This window comes from Scyliorhinus canicula, chromosome 1 (genome assembly GCF_902713615.1).
Source record: "Scyliorhinus canicula chromosome 1, sScyCan1.1, whole genome shotgun sequence".
In the NCBI taxonomy this organism is placed as follows: Eukaryota; Metazoa; Chordata; class Chondrichthyes; order Carcharhiniformes; family Scyliorhinidae; genus Scyliorhinus; species Scyliorhinus canicula.
This window is the reverse complement of record NC_052146.1, coordinates 184,363,668-184,382,596: the sequence shown is the minus strand read 5'-3', so window position 1 is coordinate 184,382,596 and position 18,929 is coordinate 184,363,668. Positions and strand designations below refer to the sequence as shown.

Here is an 18,929-nt window from a genome sequence, read left to right as displayed (position 1 = left end):
TGCTTTAAAAAATACTTTATTTTTCCATTTCTGCTGTACCACACCTGTAGAGTGGGCCGTGTGCTCCCCATAGCACAATCTATTAAAAATTGTGGGTCAGGTGAACTCCATGATACACTGTGTGGCTCTCTAAACCCTGGCCCATAACACTACCATGAACCTTAAAAGGCATAAGTGGTAAAATCGACAATAGTAAATAAACTACTGATAAAGTACCTAATCAGGAAAGTCACTGAAGCTCCCTTGGTATCGATAATAACAATATAGAGTTTTTCTCTGTCCTCTGTTTTGGTTGGCCAGTTTAAGGGGTGCACTTCTTGTTGAATTATTTGGCGGGCTGTGCATGTGCACACTCAGTGTCTGAATGTGCTTTAAAGCTTTAAAATATCTAATTAACTGTCATCCCACTGAACAGCAGAGTTTTGCAGAGCAACCTCACCAAACATAAAACATTCCACACAAGGGCGGGGGACCGGCATGGGAAACGGAGGGGCAACAGGTTGAGATGGGTTGGCATTTGGGATGGCACGTAGGATAGAATGACATGGCATGGCAGGGTAAGGCATGGGGGAAGGATTGGGGGAATGCATGGGAGAGATGGAATGGCGATGGGATTACATGGGAAGAAGGGGAGGATGCGGATAGGATAGGGATGGAATGGGTATGCCCTGAGCGTGATGCCATAGGGAGGATGGAGTGAGGATTTAAAAAAACATTGTTGCAATAAAGATACTAATTGCACTGCAAATACTTTGTAGGTCTCTGCTAATTTTGCAATTAAACTTTAGTTTGACATTCGGTGGACCCAATATATTGTATGGCACAGAGGTTTGTATCCTTCGACTCACCATCCATTATATGTTAAACCCAGGACATGTGTCATGTATTATATTGGAAACTTATTGGGTCAGAATTCGAGGAGTGGCAATCACAGTCAGATTGCAACTCTGCGCATTTTTACTTACCTTAGTTGGGAGCTGGACATTTCTCACCTGACCTTGACTCAGGCCGGATGAGAAATATACAATGTACCGACTCCTGATCTACTCAGTGCAGGGTAGCAGTCTTTGGGGGGAGTCAGGGAGAAGGCAAGTGTGTACGGTAATTGGGTGAGGTGATAGAATGGATCAGTGGCTGGGTAAGGCAGATTGGTAGGGTCAGGAGGGTAGTCGAGGATGTGCAGAGGGAGTAGTTGAAGGTGTGGGACTGGGGGTAGGATAGTCGGGTGTGGGGGTAGTCAGGGGGTCCATGTGGTGGGGAAGTAGTTGAGGGAGGGATAGTTGGGATGTGCAATGGGCGGCTGGCGGTAGGATAAGTACTATTGTTACCCAGGAGTTAGAAGTGGTTTTAACACTTCTAACTTTTCCTGTGGATCTATTCTGTTAAGAGAATCAGAACTATCCAAAGTTTTCAATTTAAAGTTTTGGATGGTTCCTAAGTACAGGGTACTTTCCCGTCAGAAGTTTGAACTTCCCAGGCAATTGCCATACAGTCTTTATGTGTGAACTTCTGGGGGGGTCCCCCAGAGCATCTTCTGGGATACCTCCTGGGTCAGAGAGGGTTGATAAAGATAAACTATTCCCGCAGGTTGGGGGTGAAGGACTGTAAAGTTTAGAGCCAGACCTTTCAAGTCTACGCACAAAGGGTGCTGGAAGTTTGATACTCTGTTCCACAATGAACTGCTCATTTTAAATCAAAGATTGATGGATTTTTTGTTAACCAAAGGTATTAAGGGATATGGAACAAAGATGGGCGTATGGAGTTAGGTCACAGCTCAGCCATAATCTCATTGAATGGCGTAACAGGTTCAAGGGGCTAAATAGTCTACTCGTGTTCCTGTGTATTTTTTAATGTTAAAGATGTCATTGAATGATACACAAAAGTTGCCATTTTGTACACAGTATAATACACCATCATTGCACAATCTGGCCACCAGGCTCCAATACATTTACTATTTTGTCCATCATTCTTTGCCTGTAACTAAAATAATGGCCATAGTCAGTGTCCACACAAAATGGCAACACATTTTAAAAATGTTTATTTCACAATAACATGTTATCCATTGAATTGTTTATTGTGTCGTAATATCTGCATTACTTGCAACTAATCTCGAGCTGTGAATCTGTGATCTGAATTTGGATATATATAGCCTGAGCTACTGTGCTGAATTTCACAAGTTGCAACTGTTCAGTCAGTTTTACCAATGCAATATTTTTATTCTGCTCCTATCACGTTCTGTCTTCTAGCTTCATTCAAACAACTGGGGAGATGGTAACATCAATTCGTTAATCCCAGTGGCCCAGGCTAATACTCTAAAGACATGGCTTCAAATCCCACCGTGGCAGCTGGTGGAATTTAAATTAAATTAATAAACCTGGAATTGAAAAGCTAGTCTCGGTAATGGCGACCATGAAACCATCAATTATTGTAAAAACCTATCTGGTTAACTAATACCCTTCAGGGAATGAAATCTGCTGTCTTTATCATGATCTACATGTGACTCCAGACTCACGATAATGTGGCTGATTCTGAAAAATAAAAGTCAAACTGACTCAAAACGTTAACTTTGTTTCTATCTCCAGATGCTGCCAGACCTGCTGAGTTTTTCCAGCATTTTCTGTCTTTATTATTTTCTTAACTGTCCTGCGAAATGGCCTAGCAAACCACTCAGTTCAAGGGCAATTAGGGATGGACATCAAAAGCCAGTGACACCCACATCCCATGAAAGAATTTGTAAAATTATAGATAAAACACCAGGCCATATTTCAAAAGCTTTACTCAGATAAATTTAGATTGAATGTTTTCCAATGACACAAGAGAGGCTGAGATTGCAGGAGAGAGAAGTTATAGTGTTCTGATGGACAACAAGTGCTGGCCTAACCAGCGATACCAACATTCTGAATGGAGGGCAGACCAAACCCCCCGTGCTTGCACAACTCCCCTGATGTCACGCGGGTGGAACAACACTAATGGGGCAGACCAGGATGACCTTCTCAGCCCACAAAAGTGAGACTTGGTGAACACCATGGGCATGCGGGAGCACACTCAAGGGGTAGAACAATTAATCAATGGATCGGGCAAGTGACAAAATGCTCCAAAATGAGGCTAAAGATTGCTTCCATTAATGTACATTGCATTAAGTCTGTTCTGCGGTGCGGTTTGGCCTTGAGGTACCCTTGCCAAGATCAAAGCTGTCCTGCTCTTTCTGCAGGAATGTGGGACATGGCACCTCAGCACCCAGATAGAATGGTCACAATGGCGTTCCTGTGGAGTACTGATTTGGTCAGGAAGAAACAATTCCTGTTCCTCCAGCCTGGGCATTCTACTGTGGGGGAGGCAATCACCATCTCTCAAGATAAGGAGGTGATGGGCAGGCGCTTCCTTGTAAAGATGTAATTCACAATAATGTTCCCCTCCCACTTATTAACGTATATGCTCCAGCTCAAAACAGTGCGCAGTTGGCTGTCCTCTATCAGCTCCTACTGATGCTGGCAACATCTCGGCAATGACTTTAACTGCATCATCAATGCAGCTGGACGACCCAGCAGGGCTGACAGCAAACTGGACGCCGCCTCCTGTTGGATACAGTAAAAGCTGCAAAGCTGCACAACATTTTAATCAACTTGAAATGAAAATGAAAATCGCTTATTGTCACGAGTAGGCTTCAATGAAGTTACTGTGAAAAGCCCCTAGTCGCCAAATTCCGGCGCCTGTCCGGGGAGGCTGGTATGGGAATTGAACCGTGCTGCTGGCCTGCTTGGTCTGCTTTAAAAGCCAGCGATTTAGCCAAGTGAGCTAAACCAGCCCCAACTTTGCAGATGGATTCAGTGTAGACACACCTGGATGAGGCCAGACAGATCTGCCTGTTCTAGGGTAGACTTCCTATTTGTATCCTTTTTTTTAATAAATGTTTTTTATTGGGTTTTTGAACAAATTATTTTTACTGTTATGTACACAAAATAGAATATATATATATGGAAGAGAAGGGAACACGCACAAAAAACAAAACAAACAACAACAAAAAGAAAGTTAGAATAAAATAACTGGTAGGGTATTATGCGCTAGTTCAACAACAGCAGCTCTGTACAATTGGCAATATTGTTTTTAGCACATAAGTAGCACATCTGTTTGTGGGGGGTGGGGGGTACATATACATTTGGGCGCCGGGGAAACAATTGCAGAAAAATTACAGAGGACAATACGCGAATGGATCTGGTGTTGATGTTGTCACTTGCTTCTCCCAGACGGTTTTCGCTGCTGTTGATGTCTCGCGATCATCTCCGCGTCAGCCGTTCGTCCCGTCTTTCGCCCGGATTTTCCTTGTTCTCTGCTCCTGTAGATGCCAAGTTTGTTATTGTTTCCCGTGCCCTCCTTCTGGCTGTCATTCCCTTGCCTCCCCCCACCTCACTGGTTCCCCTCTATTGTTCCCTGTCTCATTCCTCTTCCCCCCCTCCTTTCTCCCTCCCCTTCTCCTGTGGTGCGCCTTTCTTTCCTCTTCGGTTTAGCTGCTATCCCCCCGCCCCCCAGTATATCCCTCCCTCCCCCGCCTCGGCTACTTTCCCCTGATTCTTGGCTACTTGGCTATTCTTCTGCTTGTTCGTTGGCCACAAACAGGTCCCGGAACAGTCTGGTGAATGGCTCCCACGTTCTGTGGAAGTCGTCGACTGAAGCCTGGATGGCGAATTTGATTTTCTCCATTTGGAGAGATTGTGAGAGGTCGGACAGCCAGTCTGCAGGTTTGGGTGGTGCTGCTTGTCATAATATCCACTCATGCATATCATGAGATGCAGACAGGCAGTGATTGACACACAGGATAACCAATGAACACGACATAGAACAACCAATCACCAGACAGGATACCACCACTATAAGGCCACAGGGCATTAAGGCACTTCCTCTCTCACAGGACAAGGCCAGGGAGATAGTCGCAGCGCACAGGCCAATGAACATCATCACCATGTGTTTGAGAGCTAGTCTGGTCAAGCCAGCAGGAGGTTATCCGTTAGGTTAATAGAGTGTCAACCCACAGCAGATTATGTACAGCAATCAACAGGTTCAATAAAACAGTGTTGGACCATCTCCTGTGTCGGAAGCCTGTTTCTCGTTTTACTGCATCCAGTTGCAGTCGATGTTAGACCAACACAGATAAAACATCACTGCTGACTGCCAGCCGAACAGGATTCTACTGTGGGCGATCAGGGAGGCAAAGGCAAGGACGTCTGCCTTCCTCCCCAGGAATAGATCTGGCTGCTCTGATTCCCGAAGACCGCCACTTTCGGGCATGGCTCCACCCTCATCCCCACCACTTTGGACATTGCCTCAAAGAAGGCTGTCCAGTACCCCCAAGTCGGGGCAAGACCAGAACATGTGGGTGTGGTTGGCCGAGCCCCCTTGGCACTGTTCACATCTATCCTCCACCTACAGGAAGAACCTACTCATATGAGTTCTTATTAAGTGGGCTCTATGTACCACTTTTAGTTGCATCAGGCTGAGCCTTGCGCACGTGGAAGTGGAGTTGACCCTATGCAATGCTTCGCTCCAGAGTCCCCACCCTATTTCAATCCCCAGGTCTTCCTCCCATTTCTTTCTTGTTGCGTCCAGTACGGTGTCGGCCCTTTCTACCAGTCGGTCATACATGTCGATACAGTTCTCTTTATCTAGTATGCTTGTGTCCAGTAACTTTTCCAGTAATGTCTGTCGTGGCGGTTGTGGATACGTCCTTGTCTCCTTTTGTAGGAAGTTTTTGAGTTGCAGGTACCTTAGCTCGTTCCCCCTGGCTAGCTGGAATTTCTCTGTCAGTTCGTCCATTGTTGCAATCCTGCCATCCGTATATAGGTCCCTAACTGTCAGTGTCCCTCCGTCCTGTCCCCACTTACTAAAGGTGGCGTCAGTCAGCGCTGATGTGAACCTATGGTTGCTGCAGATGGGAGCTTTGTCCGACATTTTGGTCAGGCTAAATTGCTGTCATAGTTGGTTCCAGGACTGGAGACCTATTTGTATCCTGCAGATTCACGATCAGATCCGCTGACGTCAATCTGGTATGCTTCTCTGACCACTGCCTCCTACTGTCTGACTATTACCTACAGGAAGACCAGAGAACTGGCAGGGGGATATGGAAGCTGGACTGAAATTGCCAATCTCAGAAAACACGGAAGAACTCAAAAAAGATTACAAAGATTGGAGAGCCATGAAATCTCATTTTGAGTCCTTGACATTCAGGTGGGAAGGGATTATGTTGAAAATCAAGAAGTTCTTCAGTCTCAAAAGTGTTCAAAAGGCGAGAGAAAGAGAAAGAGGAAAATGTCTCAATTCCAGAAAACCATGCAGAATCTGCTCCTTTTGCAGTTGATGGCGGTTGATGTTAAGGAGGATCGCCAAGAGGTGAATGGTCAGTTGGCCTCAATTTTCACTGCGCAAGCCTCCAAGATTATCTTCCACCCAGACTCCGTTCCGTGGAGCTAGATGAGATGTGCTTGCAATTACTCTTCCAAAAGGTACACAGAGCACTCTGAACATGACAGCCTGTCATTTGAATGATCAGAACATTATTTTATTTTTTTATTATACATTTAGAGTACCCAATTATTTTTGTTTTCCAATTAAGTGGCAATTTAGCGTGGCCAATCCACCTAACCTGCACATCTTTGGGTTGTGGGGGTGAAACCCATGCAGACACGGGGAGAATGTGCAAACTCCACACGGACAGTGACCCAGGGCCAGGATTCGAACCTGGGACCTCAGCGCCGTGAGGCAGCAGTGCTAACCACTGTGCCACAGAACATCCTTTTATGGTGGATTGTACAATGTAAAGTCCACAGACATCATAGTACTCCAGTCCTTTCTGTCCTCTATCACGTAGGTCTTTGATGACAACGAGCAGGAGAGTCCAGACAAACTGATAACTCTGGATGAGCTGGCAAAGGATGCCAGGCCCTTCAATACGAGTAAAACACCAAGAAGCAACAGTTTAGCAAGTTATATTCAACCCTGTGGGACTGGATTAACCAAGGCCTGCTAGAAGTGTCTGAGAGACTGCTTCCGGCTGGCAACATGTGAGAATCCACGAGGAAAGGCATCATCACCCTCATCTACAAGCAGAAGGGGAGAGGGAGGAAATTAGAAATTGATGGCCCATTTCACTAATTAATGTGGACGACAAAATTCTGTCCAAAGTCAACGCTAATCATGTCAAGTCTGCTCTGGAGTTGGTGATCTACCTTGATCAGACCTGTGCTGTGCTCGGCAGGAAGATATCTGATAGCCTCGGGAATACAATTGCTTATGTGCAGGATCGTGGGGTGGATACTTGCCTCATCAGCTTGAACCAGGTTAGGGTCCTTTTCAGAATATTGTATATCTACATAATGAATCTACTCTCCAAAATGGGGCTTGGAGAGGAATCTTCAGAGACAATGAAGTGCAAGTCTCTGATACATTTCTGCTGGGTCTTTTGTATCAGGTCACAGCCAGACATAGATTCAGGCCATTTTAGGAATTAGCCATGATGATGACATATATATTTCATAAAAATATACTGTGAGGTCTTAGCCCCGTCACAATGTTCATTGGTCAACCTAAGCTTTATCGGCTTTCGATGCAAAGAGTTATCCATGACTGGGTGGGGGCAGCACGGTGGCACAGTGGTTAGCATTGCTGCCTACGGCGCTGAGGACCTGGGTTCGAATCCCGGCCCTGGGTCACTGTCCGTGTGGAGTTTGCACATTCTCCCCGTGTCTGCGTGGGTTTCACCCCCACAACCCAAAGATGTGCAGGATAGGTAGATTGGCCACTCTAAATTGCCCCTTAATTGGAAAAAATAATTGGGTACTCTAAATTTATAAAAAAAAAGAAAAAAAAAAAGAAAAAAAAAAAAAAAAACCCATGACTGGGTGATGCACACTGACATGCTCCAAGGGCCAGGATTTTCCGACCCCCCACCGGGTCGGAGAATCCCCAGGGGGAGGCGCGAATCTCGCCCTGCCGCCCCGACGCGGCTGCCCTATTCTCCGGCGCTGTTTTCCGCGGGCCGGCAGGATTCCCACCACACCGGTCGGGTGCCGTTGACAGCGCACCCCTCGGCGATTCTCCGGGCCCCGATGGGCCGAGTGGCCGTCTAGTTTTGGCCCAGTCCCGCTGGCGTGAATTACTCACCTCACGCACGGAGGGACCTGGCAGGTAAGTGTGCGGGGGCGGTCCTAGGGGTGGGCGCAGCAGGATCCGACCCCGAAAGGGGTCCCCAAGAGGCTTGGCCCGCGATCGGGGCCTACCGATCCTGCGGGCGGGCTGTTTCCGTGGGGGCCTTCTTTCCTCCACGCCGGGCCTCTGTGGGGCTCCGCCATTTTGCCCCGGGGCGGGCGCGGAGCAGAGAACCCCGGCGCTTGCGGGGAAATACGCCAGCCGGTCCGTGCATGCGTGAGATCCGGCTGGAGCGGCGCCAACCACTCCGGCGAAAATTTGGAGAATTCCTCACTTTCAGAGGCTGTTGACGCCGGAGTGGTTGGCGCCGGTTTTCCCACCGGCATGGGGACTTAGTCCCCAGAAGGGAGAATCCCGCCCAAGGTTTAGGACTACATGCTGACGGATGCATTCAAGCTTGGGGCACCTGCCATAAAAGCACAATAGGGAAAGGCCTCTTTTGAAGTCCTTTCAGGCCTTAGTGCACAGCGTCCGGGAGCTGTGAACAACCCTCGCACTGTTTGTTTGACATGTAATGCAAATGGTAAATACTGACTGTCATTGTAAATGTAGTGAATAACATACAGCCAGTGTCAGATGAAACTGATTTGTTTTGCACTTTATGTAATGTCAACTTTGAATGACCAATTCAATAAATGCTATGGATAAAGTATATTTTGGGGGGGACAAAAGATGGCTCACCACTTCCTGACTGATGGAGAAGCCCAAAGGTCATTCCTTTTTTAAAATAAATTTAGATTACCCAATTATTTTTTCCAATTAAGGGGCAATTTAGCGTGGCCAATCCACCTACTCTGCACATTTTTGGGTTGTGGGGGCGAAACCCACGCAGACACGGGGAGAATGTGCAAACTCCTCACAGACAGTGACCCAGGGCCGGGATCGAACCTGGGACCTCAGCGCCGTGAGGCGGTTGTGCTAACCACTAGGCCACCATGCTGCCCTCCAAAGGTCATTCCTAATCTAAAATAAATAATCTTTCTGATTGCTAAAAGCATAATGAAAGGCTTTCACGTACAAAAGTACAAACAGAACTTGCAGTAACTGTAATGTACACTAAGGGTCTCCAAAACCATCTCTTGATATAAATAATTTTCATCAATGATCTGTGGTATAAAATGCATGGATTTGTTGAAGGATGCTAAGCATCAAAAGAGTAACATTGCGGCTTCTTAAATTTGCTTTCGGAAAATTATAAGCATATATTTCCCAAAAGCTTTCTATGAAATTATCAAAATTAGGGCAGCATGGTGGCACAGTGGTTATCACTGCTGCCTCACAGCTCCAGGGCCCCGGGTTCATTTCTGGCCTTGGGTGACTCTGCGGAGTTCGCACTTTCTCACCGTGTCTGCTTGAGTTTCCTCCAGGCGCTCCAGTTTCCTCCCACAGTCCAAAGAAGTGCAGGTTAGGTGGTTTGGCCATGCTAAATTGATCCTTAGTGTCCAAAAGGGTAGGTGGGGTTACTGGGTTACAGGGATAGGGTGGAGGCATGGGCTTAAGTAGGGTGCTCTTTCCAAGGACTGGTGCAGACTTAATGGGCCCAATGGCCTCCGTCTGCACTATAAATTCTATGATTCTATGAAAAGCCATAGTCCCTATTATGTTAGCTTGCCACATGTGGTAACACTCTTGCCTCCAAGTCAGAGGTCCATGGGTTCAATCCATTCCCCACTAGGGTACAAGGACTTAAATCCACAGTGACACTTCAGCACAATACAATTCATGTTCAAATCTCACTGTAATATTTTGAGAGTTGAAACTCAATTTTTTTACATCTGGAAATAAAGAAAGCTTCTATCAGCTTGAAGCTGTCTGTCTTCTGGTCAAATATATAATGTGATTCAAGTCCCACACCAACGGGATTGACTCTTAGTTGATCTCTGAAGTTGTTTTTGCAAGGTTATATCACAACGTTCTCAAGACAACCAGGAATATATTGTGTGGGATTACCTAGGGCACAAGGAACAGGCCATTTGGCCCAATTAATCCATGCAGGTGTTTATGCTCCACTTGAGCTCCTCCCATCTTTCGTCATCTGAATCTATCATAAGGCAGGTATAGTATATTAATTGTGACCAGAGTGGTCTCCTGAGCTAGTTTTGATCACTTGATAGGGTCAAAGAGGAATTCTCCAGATCTTCCTTCCCCAATTTGTTTCTATTTTGATCTGGCTTTTTTGCTTCTCCCAGTAGATTGTATGGTTTATGGGTGGGGTGGGATATTATATATTGCGATGTACCAGGCATTGAAGTTGTAAGGAACAGGCTGGGCAATAAATAACCACTTTGCCAGCGATGTCCAGATCATGAAATTTGATTTTAAATATTGCTCTTGCTGAAGATGCCACTGTTTAAATGGGACAATAAACAAAGGTTGTGCCTGTTCCAACGGTTCAGATGGATGATAGAGATTGTACAGTACTGCCTCAATTATCCTGGCGCTTCAGCAAGAATTTCTATTTTACCTCACACCGCCAAAAACAGATGAACTAGTTTTTCACTTCAGTTGTTTAGGATAGTGATCTGCACAAAATGGTTGGCATTTAAAAAAAAAATAACAATAATACTTCACAAAAGAAGCACTCTGACTTGAAAAGGTAGCATTTCAATGTGCATCGTACTGTTTAAAATCTAAAATCCCATGTACAACTGTGTAAAACCTGTTTATCACTCAGACGGGAACATATCTGGAATCAATATACCTATTGTTTATCATACCTAGAATTGTTATTCTTTGATCATCGATGGGTTTATGACCAGAGAACATGTTGAAAAACAGGAAAGAAAGAAAAGACATTGGCCGGAATTCTCTAGCTGTTGCGATTCTCATTCCCACGGGCAGCGCACTCCGGCCCGCAGGTTTTCCGGCGGGGTGAGTGGTTTCAATGGGAAATCCTACTGACAAGTGGTGGGAGTACAGGGCGCGATTCTCGGAAAGGTTTCTCAGTGTTGTAGCAAGTGGGAATTGCTGCGAGGTTCCCGACGGCCTGAGGGGACGCAGACCTGGGAGGCTGCTATATGCTGTGGAGGCCAGGAGGATCAGCCATAGGGCAGCCAGTGCTGCCTGGGACAAGGAGGTGGCGGCTGTAAGCACCAGGAGTGTGAAGAGGAGGACTGGCCTCCATTGCCGGAAAAAGGTCAATGACCAACACCGGGCAGCACGAGTGAGTAGACACCAACACCCATCCCCCCACCCCAAGTCCTTTCCGCCCCCCGCAAGCATTCGGGAGAAGGCCCAGACTGGCGGTGGTGTGCTGGACATCAGAATGCTCGCCACCTTCGAGAAGCATGCCTTGGAGGTGACTGGGGTGGCCGAGGACAGAGAGGTTACCAACGTGGAGGCTGACGGATACTACAGAGGTGAGGAACCAACAGACTCCACCCGGAAGGCCTGTCAAACGTGAGTTGTTATTGTCATCCTGACTGACCCATCCCTCCCACTGACCACATGTCCATTCTCCCGCAGGTCCTCCAGCCGATGGCGCCGGCTCATCCCGGGGGGCCCCCTCGTCAGAGTCCCATGTAACCACCTTGGAGGAGAGATCCGAGGATGCCACGGTAATATTCGTGTCACAGCTGTCATCCCCACCCTCCACCAGCGCAGATATACACACCTGCGTGGGACATGTTAGTTGTCGGATGTCTGCTGGATCAGAGCCTGATGCTGAGCCTATGGAAGAGGTCATCCCAGAGCTGATGGAGAAGTTAGGGTGCGGCCGGGACATTCAGAGGGAGACGTCAGCGACACTCCAGCAGGTCCATAGCCGATTGAGTACTGTGACCCAGTACCAGAGACTACGGATGCTGGAGCTGTCGCCGGCAATGCATGGCACAGAGGCCAACAGTGATAGGGTATCACTCGCAGTGGAGAGCCTGGTGCACGGCGTTGGCACCATTAGTGAAGGTGTCCAAGGTGACGCGCAGTCGGTGACGGCCATGGCTGGGGTTCTTGGCAGAATGTCCGACTCTCTGGGGGATGTGACCCAGTACCAGGCTGACCTTGATGAGGTTCTGCAGGACATGTCTCAGTCTCAGGTGGGAATTGCCAAGACACTGCGGAGCTTGTCCCAATCGCAGGTGGGCATTGCCGAGACGCTGCACAGCATGTCCCAGTCACTGAGGAGCATCGCCGAGGGTGTTGGCAGTTGACATGTTGCGCGGCGCCGACGCGGAAGCGGCTGCTGTGCACATGAGCGGACCTGAGACGAGCAATGCAGGGCCGCGTACGGCAGCTGGAGCTGCTCGGACCACTCTGGTGCTGTGCTGGCCCCCTGTTGGCTACGGAATCGCTGCGCCAAGAGGCCCGTTGAAGCTGGCGTGAAACACTCCGGTGTTTATGCCGGCGTCAACACTTAGCCGCATTTTTAGAGAATCCCGGCCTTGGTTTCTAACCACACTATGGCTGGATCCCGATTTTGCCTATGGGAGTGGGCGGGTTACATCGCAAACTGTTTGGCGCTTGGTGCGGTTCTCATTTTCAACCTCTCCCGCTGTTCACCAGCCTTGTTTCGCTCGAGCAAGAGCGGGTCCAGAACCAGGGGTAACAGTCTGAGGATTCAGGGTAAACCATTTCGGGCAGACATGAGTAGACATTTCTTGACCCAAAGAGTGGTGAGCCTGTGAAATTCATTACCACAGGAAGTAGTTGATGCTAAAACATTGAATATATTCAAGTGGCAGCTGGATGTAGCACTTGAGGAGAATGGGATCAAAGGCTATGGGGAGAAAGCAGGATTAGGCTATTGAGTTGGATGATCAGCTACGATCGTGATAAATGGTGGAGCAGACTCGAAGGGCCAAAAGGCCTCCTCCTGCTCCTATTTTCCATGTATCTATGTAAAAGGCCAAAGAATCAGGCCCGTAGAATCCCACCACCAGTGAACGGCACACTGCCGAGAAGCAGGTGGCTGGGGGACTGAAACATTCAAGCCCATTAAATTATATAGTCCTAGTAAATTGTCACCAAATCACAAACCCCCCTTCCCACTCCAAAGTGTTGTTGCCTCCCAAATCCATGTCCATCATTACTGGAACTCCATGTTTGCCTCCTGTAAAACAGGTTTCCAGCCTTGCGACAATACCGAAAACACAATGGCTTCACAGATCCAGGGTCCCAGGTTCGATTCCCGGCTTGGGTCACTGCCTGTGCGGAGTCTGCACATTCTCCCCGTGTCTGCGTGGCTTTCCTCCGGGTGCTCCGGTTTCTTCCCACAGTCTAAAGATGTGCAGGTTAGGTGGATTGGCCATGATAAATTGCCCTTGGGTTGTGTGGGGTTGCTGAGTTACGGGGATAGAGTGGAGGTGGGGCTTAAGTGGGATGCTCTTTCCAAGAACCAGTGCAGACTCGATCTGCCGAATGGCCTCTTTCTGCACTGTAAATTCTATGATTCCAAGTCACAAATGGCATCCTATCTGATAATTGTGTCAAAAGTAAACTCTTCCTCCTTGCCCTTCTTGATCTGTCTGCAGTTTTTAACATGTTTGACCACAACATCCTACTCCGCCTCTCCACTGATGTCCAGATGGGTGGGACAGCACTTCCCTGGTTCCATTCTTATCTGTTTTAATTGTATCCAGAGTATCCCCTACAATAACTATTCTACATGCTCACACACTATTACCTATGGTATCCCCCATAGACCTATCCTTGACTCCCTCCTCTCTGCCCCTTGGCTACATTATCCAAAAGCACAGCATCAATTTCCAAATGCATGCTGTGACATCCAGCTCAACCTCACCATCACCTCTCTTGACCCCTCCACTGTCTCATACTTGTGAGATTGCTTGTCCACTGTCCAGTACTAAATGAGAAAACATTTTCTCCAACTAAACATTGGGAAAACCAGATACCATTGTCTTCAATACCAAACTCTGTTCCCTGGAAACTGCTGAACCAGACTATCTATAATGTTGATATTGTTTTTAACTCCAACCACATATCCACACAAACATGAAAGTCACCTATTTCAAATCCATAAAATAGCTCATCACAGCCCATTTCAGCATATCTCCTGTTGGGCAGCACGGTGGCACAAGTGGTTAGCACTGTGGCTTCACAGTGCAAGGGTCCCAGGTTCAATTCCCTGCTGGGTCACTATCTGTGTGGTGTCTGCACGTTCTCCCTGTGTCTGCGTGGGTGTGCTCTGGCTTCCTCCCACAGTCCAAAGATGTGCAGGTTAGGTGGATTGGCCATGCTAAATTGCCCTTAGCGACCAAAAAGGTTAGGAGGGGTTATTGGGTTACGGGGATAGGGTGGAAGTGAGGGCTTAAATGGGTCGGTGCAGACTTGATGGGCCGAATGGCCTCCTTCTGACTTTATGTTCTATGAAATCCTCATCCTCGTCTTTGTTACAGAATCCTGGTTTGTTTCCCACATTCTGCACTCTGTAAACTTCAGTTCTTCCAAAACACTGCCGCCTGTGTCCTAACTCGCACCAAGTCCTATTCACCAATCACCTCTTTGCTTACTGACCTATGCTGGCTCCCGGGAAAGTGATATGCCGATTTTAAAATTTGCATCTGTGTTTCCATACCCCTCCCTATCTATGTAATCTCCTCCAGCTCCACAACCTTATGAGGCATCTGCCGTCCTGGCTCTTTGGCATCCCTGAATTTAATCCCTCCACCATTGGAGGCTGTGCTTTCAGTTGTCTAGGTCCCAAGTTCTGATATGAACTCCCTAAATCTCTATTTCCCTACCTCTTTCCCCCTTTAAGATTCTTCTTCGAACATACTTATTTTATCAAGCTTTTAGTCAGCTGCTATAAATACTTTCCTGCATGGCTTTGTGTCAAATATTGTTTTATAATACTCCTATGAAGGTGCCTGATACATTTAATTATTGATATGTGGTATATGAATACAAGGTTTGTTTTTTTCAGGACTGCACAACCTTTCCAAAGTGCATTACAGCAATTTAGGCCCTTTTGAAATGCAATCACTGCTGTAATGTAGGAAAATGTGGTTGCCTATTTGTATATGATTAGTTGAGGGATAAATAAGAACATGAGAAATAGGAGGAGTAAACCAGATTACCTCTTGAGCCTGCTCTGCTATTCAATGAGACGTACCCCATCTTCTGCCTCAACTACATTTTCCCAGCAGCTTCCCACATCCCTTGATTCCCTGAGAGACCAAAAATGTGTCTATCCCAGCCTTAAATATGTTCAATGATGGAGCATCCACAATCCGCTAGAGAATTCCAAAGATTCACAACCCTCTGGGTAAAGAATTTTCTCCATATTTCAGTCCGAAATTATCACCCTCTTTTCCTGAGACTGTGCCCCATGTTCTAGATTCTCCAGCCAGTGGAAACAACCCCTCTGTGGCTATTCTGTCAGGCTCCTGCTGAATCTTGTATGTTTCACTGAGATCATCTCTCATTCTTCTAAACTCCAGAGAGTATAGACCCAACTTATCTCAGCCTCCCATCATACAATAACTTTCTCATCCCAGGGACCAATCTAGGGAATACTGGCCAGGAGACTGGGGAAGCTCTCCTGCTGCTCTTTGAATATTATGGGAACTATTTACATCCATCTAAAAGGGAAGCTGGGTATTTGGACATCTCAACTGAAAGATGACACCTTTGACAGAGCAGCACTCCCTCAGTACAGCACTGATGTGTTAACTTTAGCTCAGGTCTCTGGAGTGAGGCTTTGAAGCACAGTAGGAATTTCTAGCTGACGGATGTCTTTTTTTAAAAATTGAAAGTGCTCAATTTTTTTTTCCAATTAAGGGGCAATTTAGCATGGCCAATCCACCTAACCTGCACATTTTTGGGTTGTAGGGATGGGCACGCAGACACAGTGAGAATGTGCAGACTCCACACAGACAGTGACCCGAGGCCAAGATCAAACCCGGGTCCTCGGCACTGTGAGGCAGCAGTGCTTTTAAAAAATAAATTTAGTGCACCCAATTATTTTTTTTTGCAATTAAGGGACAATTTAGTGTGACCAATCCACCTACTCTGCACATCTTTGGGTTGTGGGGGTGAGACCCAGGCAGACACAGGGAGAATGTGCAAACTCTACACGGACAGTGATCTGGGGCTGGGATCAAACCTGGGTCCTCAGTACCATAAGGCAGCAGTGCTGACCACTGCTCTGCCCAATTGAGGGATGTCTATGGTGTGTAATTAAATACCTTCCACTTTTGGCAGCAAACATTAGCATCAAATGTTACCAGGTCATGCCTTATTTATTCAATACCTAAGTCATATTAATGCAATGTATCATAGCCACTCACACCACGCCAGCTGAATGGGTTGTTAACTTCGATATTAGATTATAACTTTCCCTAGCCATTCCAGTAAAAAATATATAGTTTCCATAAAGTACCAAAATTGCTGATTTGTAATCATTAATTCAACCCATGCTATACTCACTCTCAGTGCAAGCTGAAAATAAGCACAGACAAGTGCCTGAAAGAGCAAATCGCTTATGATTCTCCTCAAAGTAAATAATGCATGACAGAGAAGCCCCAAAGACACCGAGAAATTCCCCCAAAGTCACAGGAAATATATTTAATCATAGCTTCAATCTAACAGATTTCACTTTCAGTGGAAAAAATAAATCAGACACAGAATCAGCTGCTTCACAAGTGTCAGTCTGGGCTCAGTGGTAGCAATCACACCTCTGAGTCACAATGTTGTGGGTTCCAAAGTCCCACTGCTAAGATTTGAGCAAGAAATATCATAGCTGTAAGAAGCCAGGTGGGTCTGGCCAATACATAATTCATAATGTGCACCAAAAAGGGTGATTAAAGAATGCGTGTGCACAAATGGGTGGCAGAATTCGTCACAACAGTAAATACACAGTTTTAAGAAGTACTTAGTTTGCAGTTAAGTCCTTTGAGAGGCGCCTTGAGCTAGTGAAAAGCCCTGTAGAAATGTCAATCTTCGCTTTAAATTGTACCAAACTGTCCTGGATACAAACCCACCTCCAAAAATTAACTGAAATTTGAATCCGGATCATTCTGGCATATTTAATTTTTTGTTGATTGGGAAGGTGGGAGAAATACACCCAAGTAGCAAGAATCACTCATTTTGCTTTAAAACTTACTGAGCCTGTCTCCTTTTCTTTAAGAAACACATGTCCTTGAATTTTGATTTAAAAATTCTGGAAGGAGAATTTCGAGGATTTTCCCTCCCGAACCAATGCTCACGTTAGTGTCTGGAATAACAAGGGGAGGATTGCCGGGAAGCATTGGACTTGGTTTTGAGAATCAGGAGATGGACATTTTAATAAGGACATGGGGAGTCCACAGCAAGTAAAGTAAAAACTTTGATTTATTTACAAATACGGTACGTATACACGTCCCGGTAGAGCCCTACCGGGTCTCTCTCTGGTCTGTGCCTTACTCAGGATGACCTTTTGTACAATACTCAATGGAGTTCCTCCAACTCTCAGCGGGGGTGCTCGTACTCCACCAGAACCATGGGGAAAATTACCATTCCCACCCGGCAAGTCCCATGCGGGATGTTAGACATTTCCCACGGAAGGACCACACTGGTGTGTAGTCGATGTACATGGGACTTATTGACCAGCTCAACTAAAGATCTGAGCTGCTTTAGCTGAACCCTCCTGTTCTTCAGATTGTCCTTTTACACTTGTACGTGCGAACAAGTCCCCCTTGTGTCCCTGAGCCCTACCTTTGGATATGAGGTGGTCGATGTCCCGGTCGATGCCCATGTAGTAGCATTTTCTCCACAGACCGGTGTAGGTGGCGAACAGAGGGCGCGCGCAGTCCGACTCGAAGACCCCGATCCCCAGCACCGCGCGCCAGTTCTCCAGCAGCTCCTGGTCGCTGCCCGGGCCCGGGGGCAGTGGGTGGAAGGAGCCCCTGGTGTCGGCTGCACCAGTCCCCGGGGAGACCGGTTCCTCCGCCTTGCCGCGCTCCCGCAGGGGCAGGTTGTAGATGGGCATCACCCGCTGCTGCTCCTCGCCGCCGCTGCCCAGGCTCTGACCGTCGCAGCCCTGCCGGTGCCTCCGGGTGTCCGTCTCGTACCAGTGATCGGTGAAAATAGCCGTGGTGAGCAGCAGGAGCGAGGAGCCGCTGAGGAACAGGCTGATGGAGGTGATCCAGCTCCGCTTCTCCATCTCTCTCTCTCTCTTTCAGTTTGCCCCAAGCATCGACTTCCCCTCCCTGCTCTTGTCCGAGGCAACGCCGCTCTCGAATCCGATGGATGTCTTGCCCCCCTCCCCCCTTTCTACAAGCCCCACACCCTCGCCCCAGCGCCGGGGGTCGGGCAGACGCTTCTGATTTCCCCTGTCATTTATCCGGACTCTTTGTGCAGTGGCTCGGACAGGCAGGGGCAATCCTGCAGAGGGACTGACTGGCTGAGAGAGAGTTGTGCACTGGTCTGCTTCCTCTGCCTGGAGAGTCTCACATTCCCTCTCCTCACTGGTAGATGCAGCATCTCCCACTCCGGCTGTTATTTGTTTTTTTTCTTTCTCTCTCGCTCTCGGTGTGAGTACACCAAACAACCTCTAAAACATCCCTCTCTCCCCCCCCCCCCCCCCCCCGCGGTTGCGAATGCCACACCAAATTTAATGCAAGTTCGAACTTAAACGTATCCTTTATCTCACTCATTGGTATCACAAGCTCTTGATTCAGAAGGCTTAAGTTTAGTTCCTTCTGAGGATATCTGATCCACCTGGGCAATATTGAAGGAGTGCTGCACTGTTGGAGGTGCTGTCTTTCTCAAGTTACATTTTGACCCGAAACCCTACT

The 18,929-nt window shown here is 47.4% G+C and overlaps 1 protein-coding gene across 3 annotated transcripts in view; it reads right to left on the bottom strand.

The window, feature by feature from the left end:
• The window catches only part of tmem178 (transmembrane protein 178), a 43,712-nt gene extending 25,040 nt beyond the window's left edge, over positions 1-18,672 (bottom strand). The window contains exon 1 of one of the 3 annotated variants that reach the window (XM_038804153.1): positions 17,848-18,672. In XM_038804153.1, the coding sequence (XP_038660081.1) occupies positions 17,848-18,295 (448 nt within the window). In that variant the 5' untranslated portion in view covers positions 18,296-18,672. The remainder of the gene's footprint in view (positions 1-17,847) is intronic. The other 2 variants (XM_038804145.1, XM_038804135.1) reach the window with 2 other exon arrangements.
• Between the last annotated feature and the right edge of the window lie 257 nt (positions 18,673-18,929).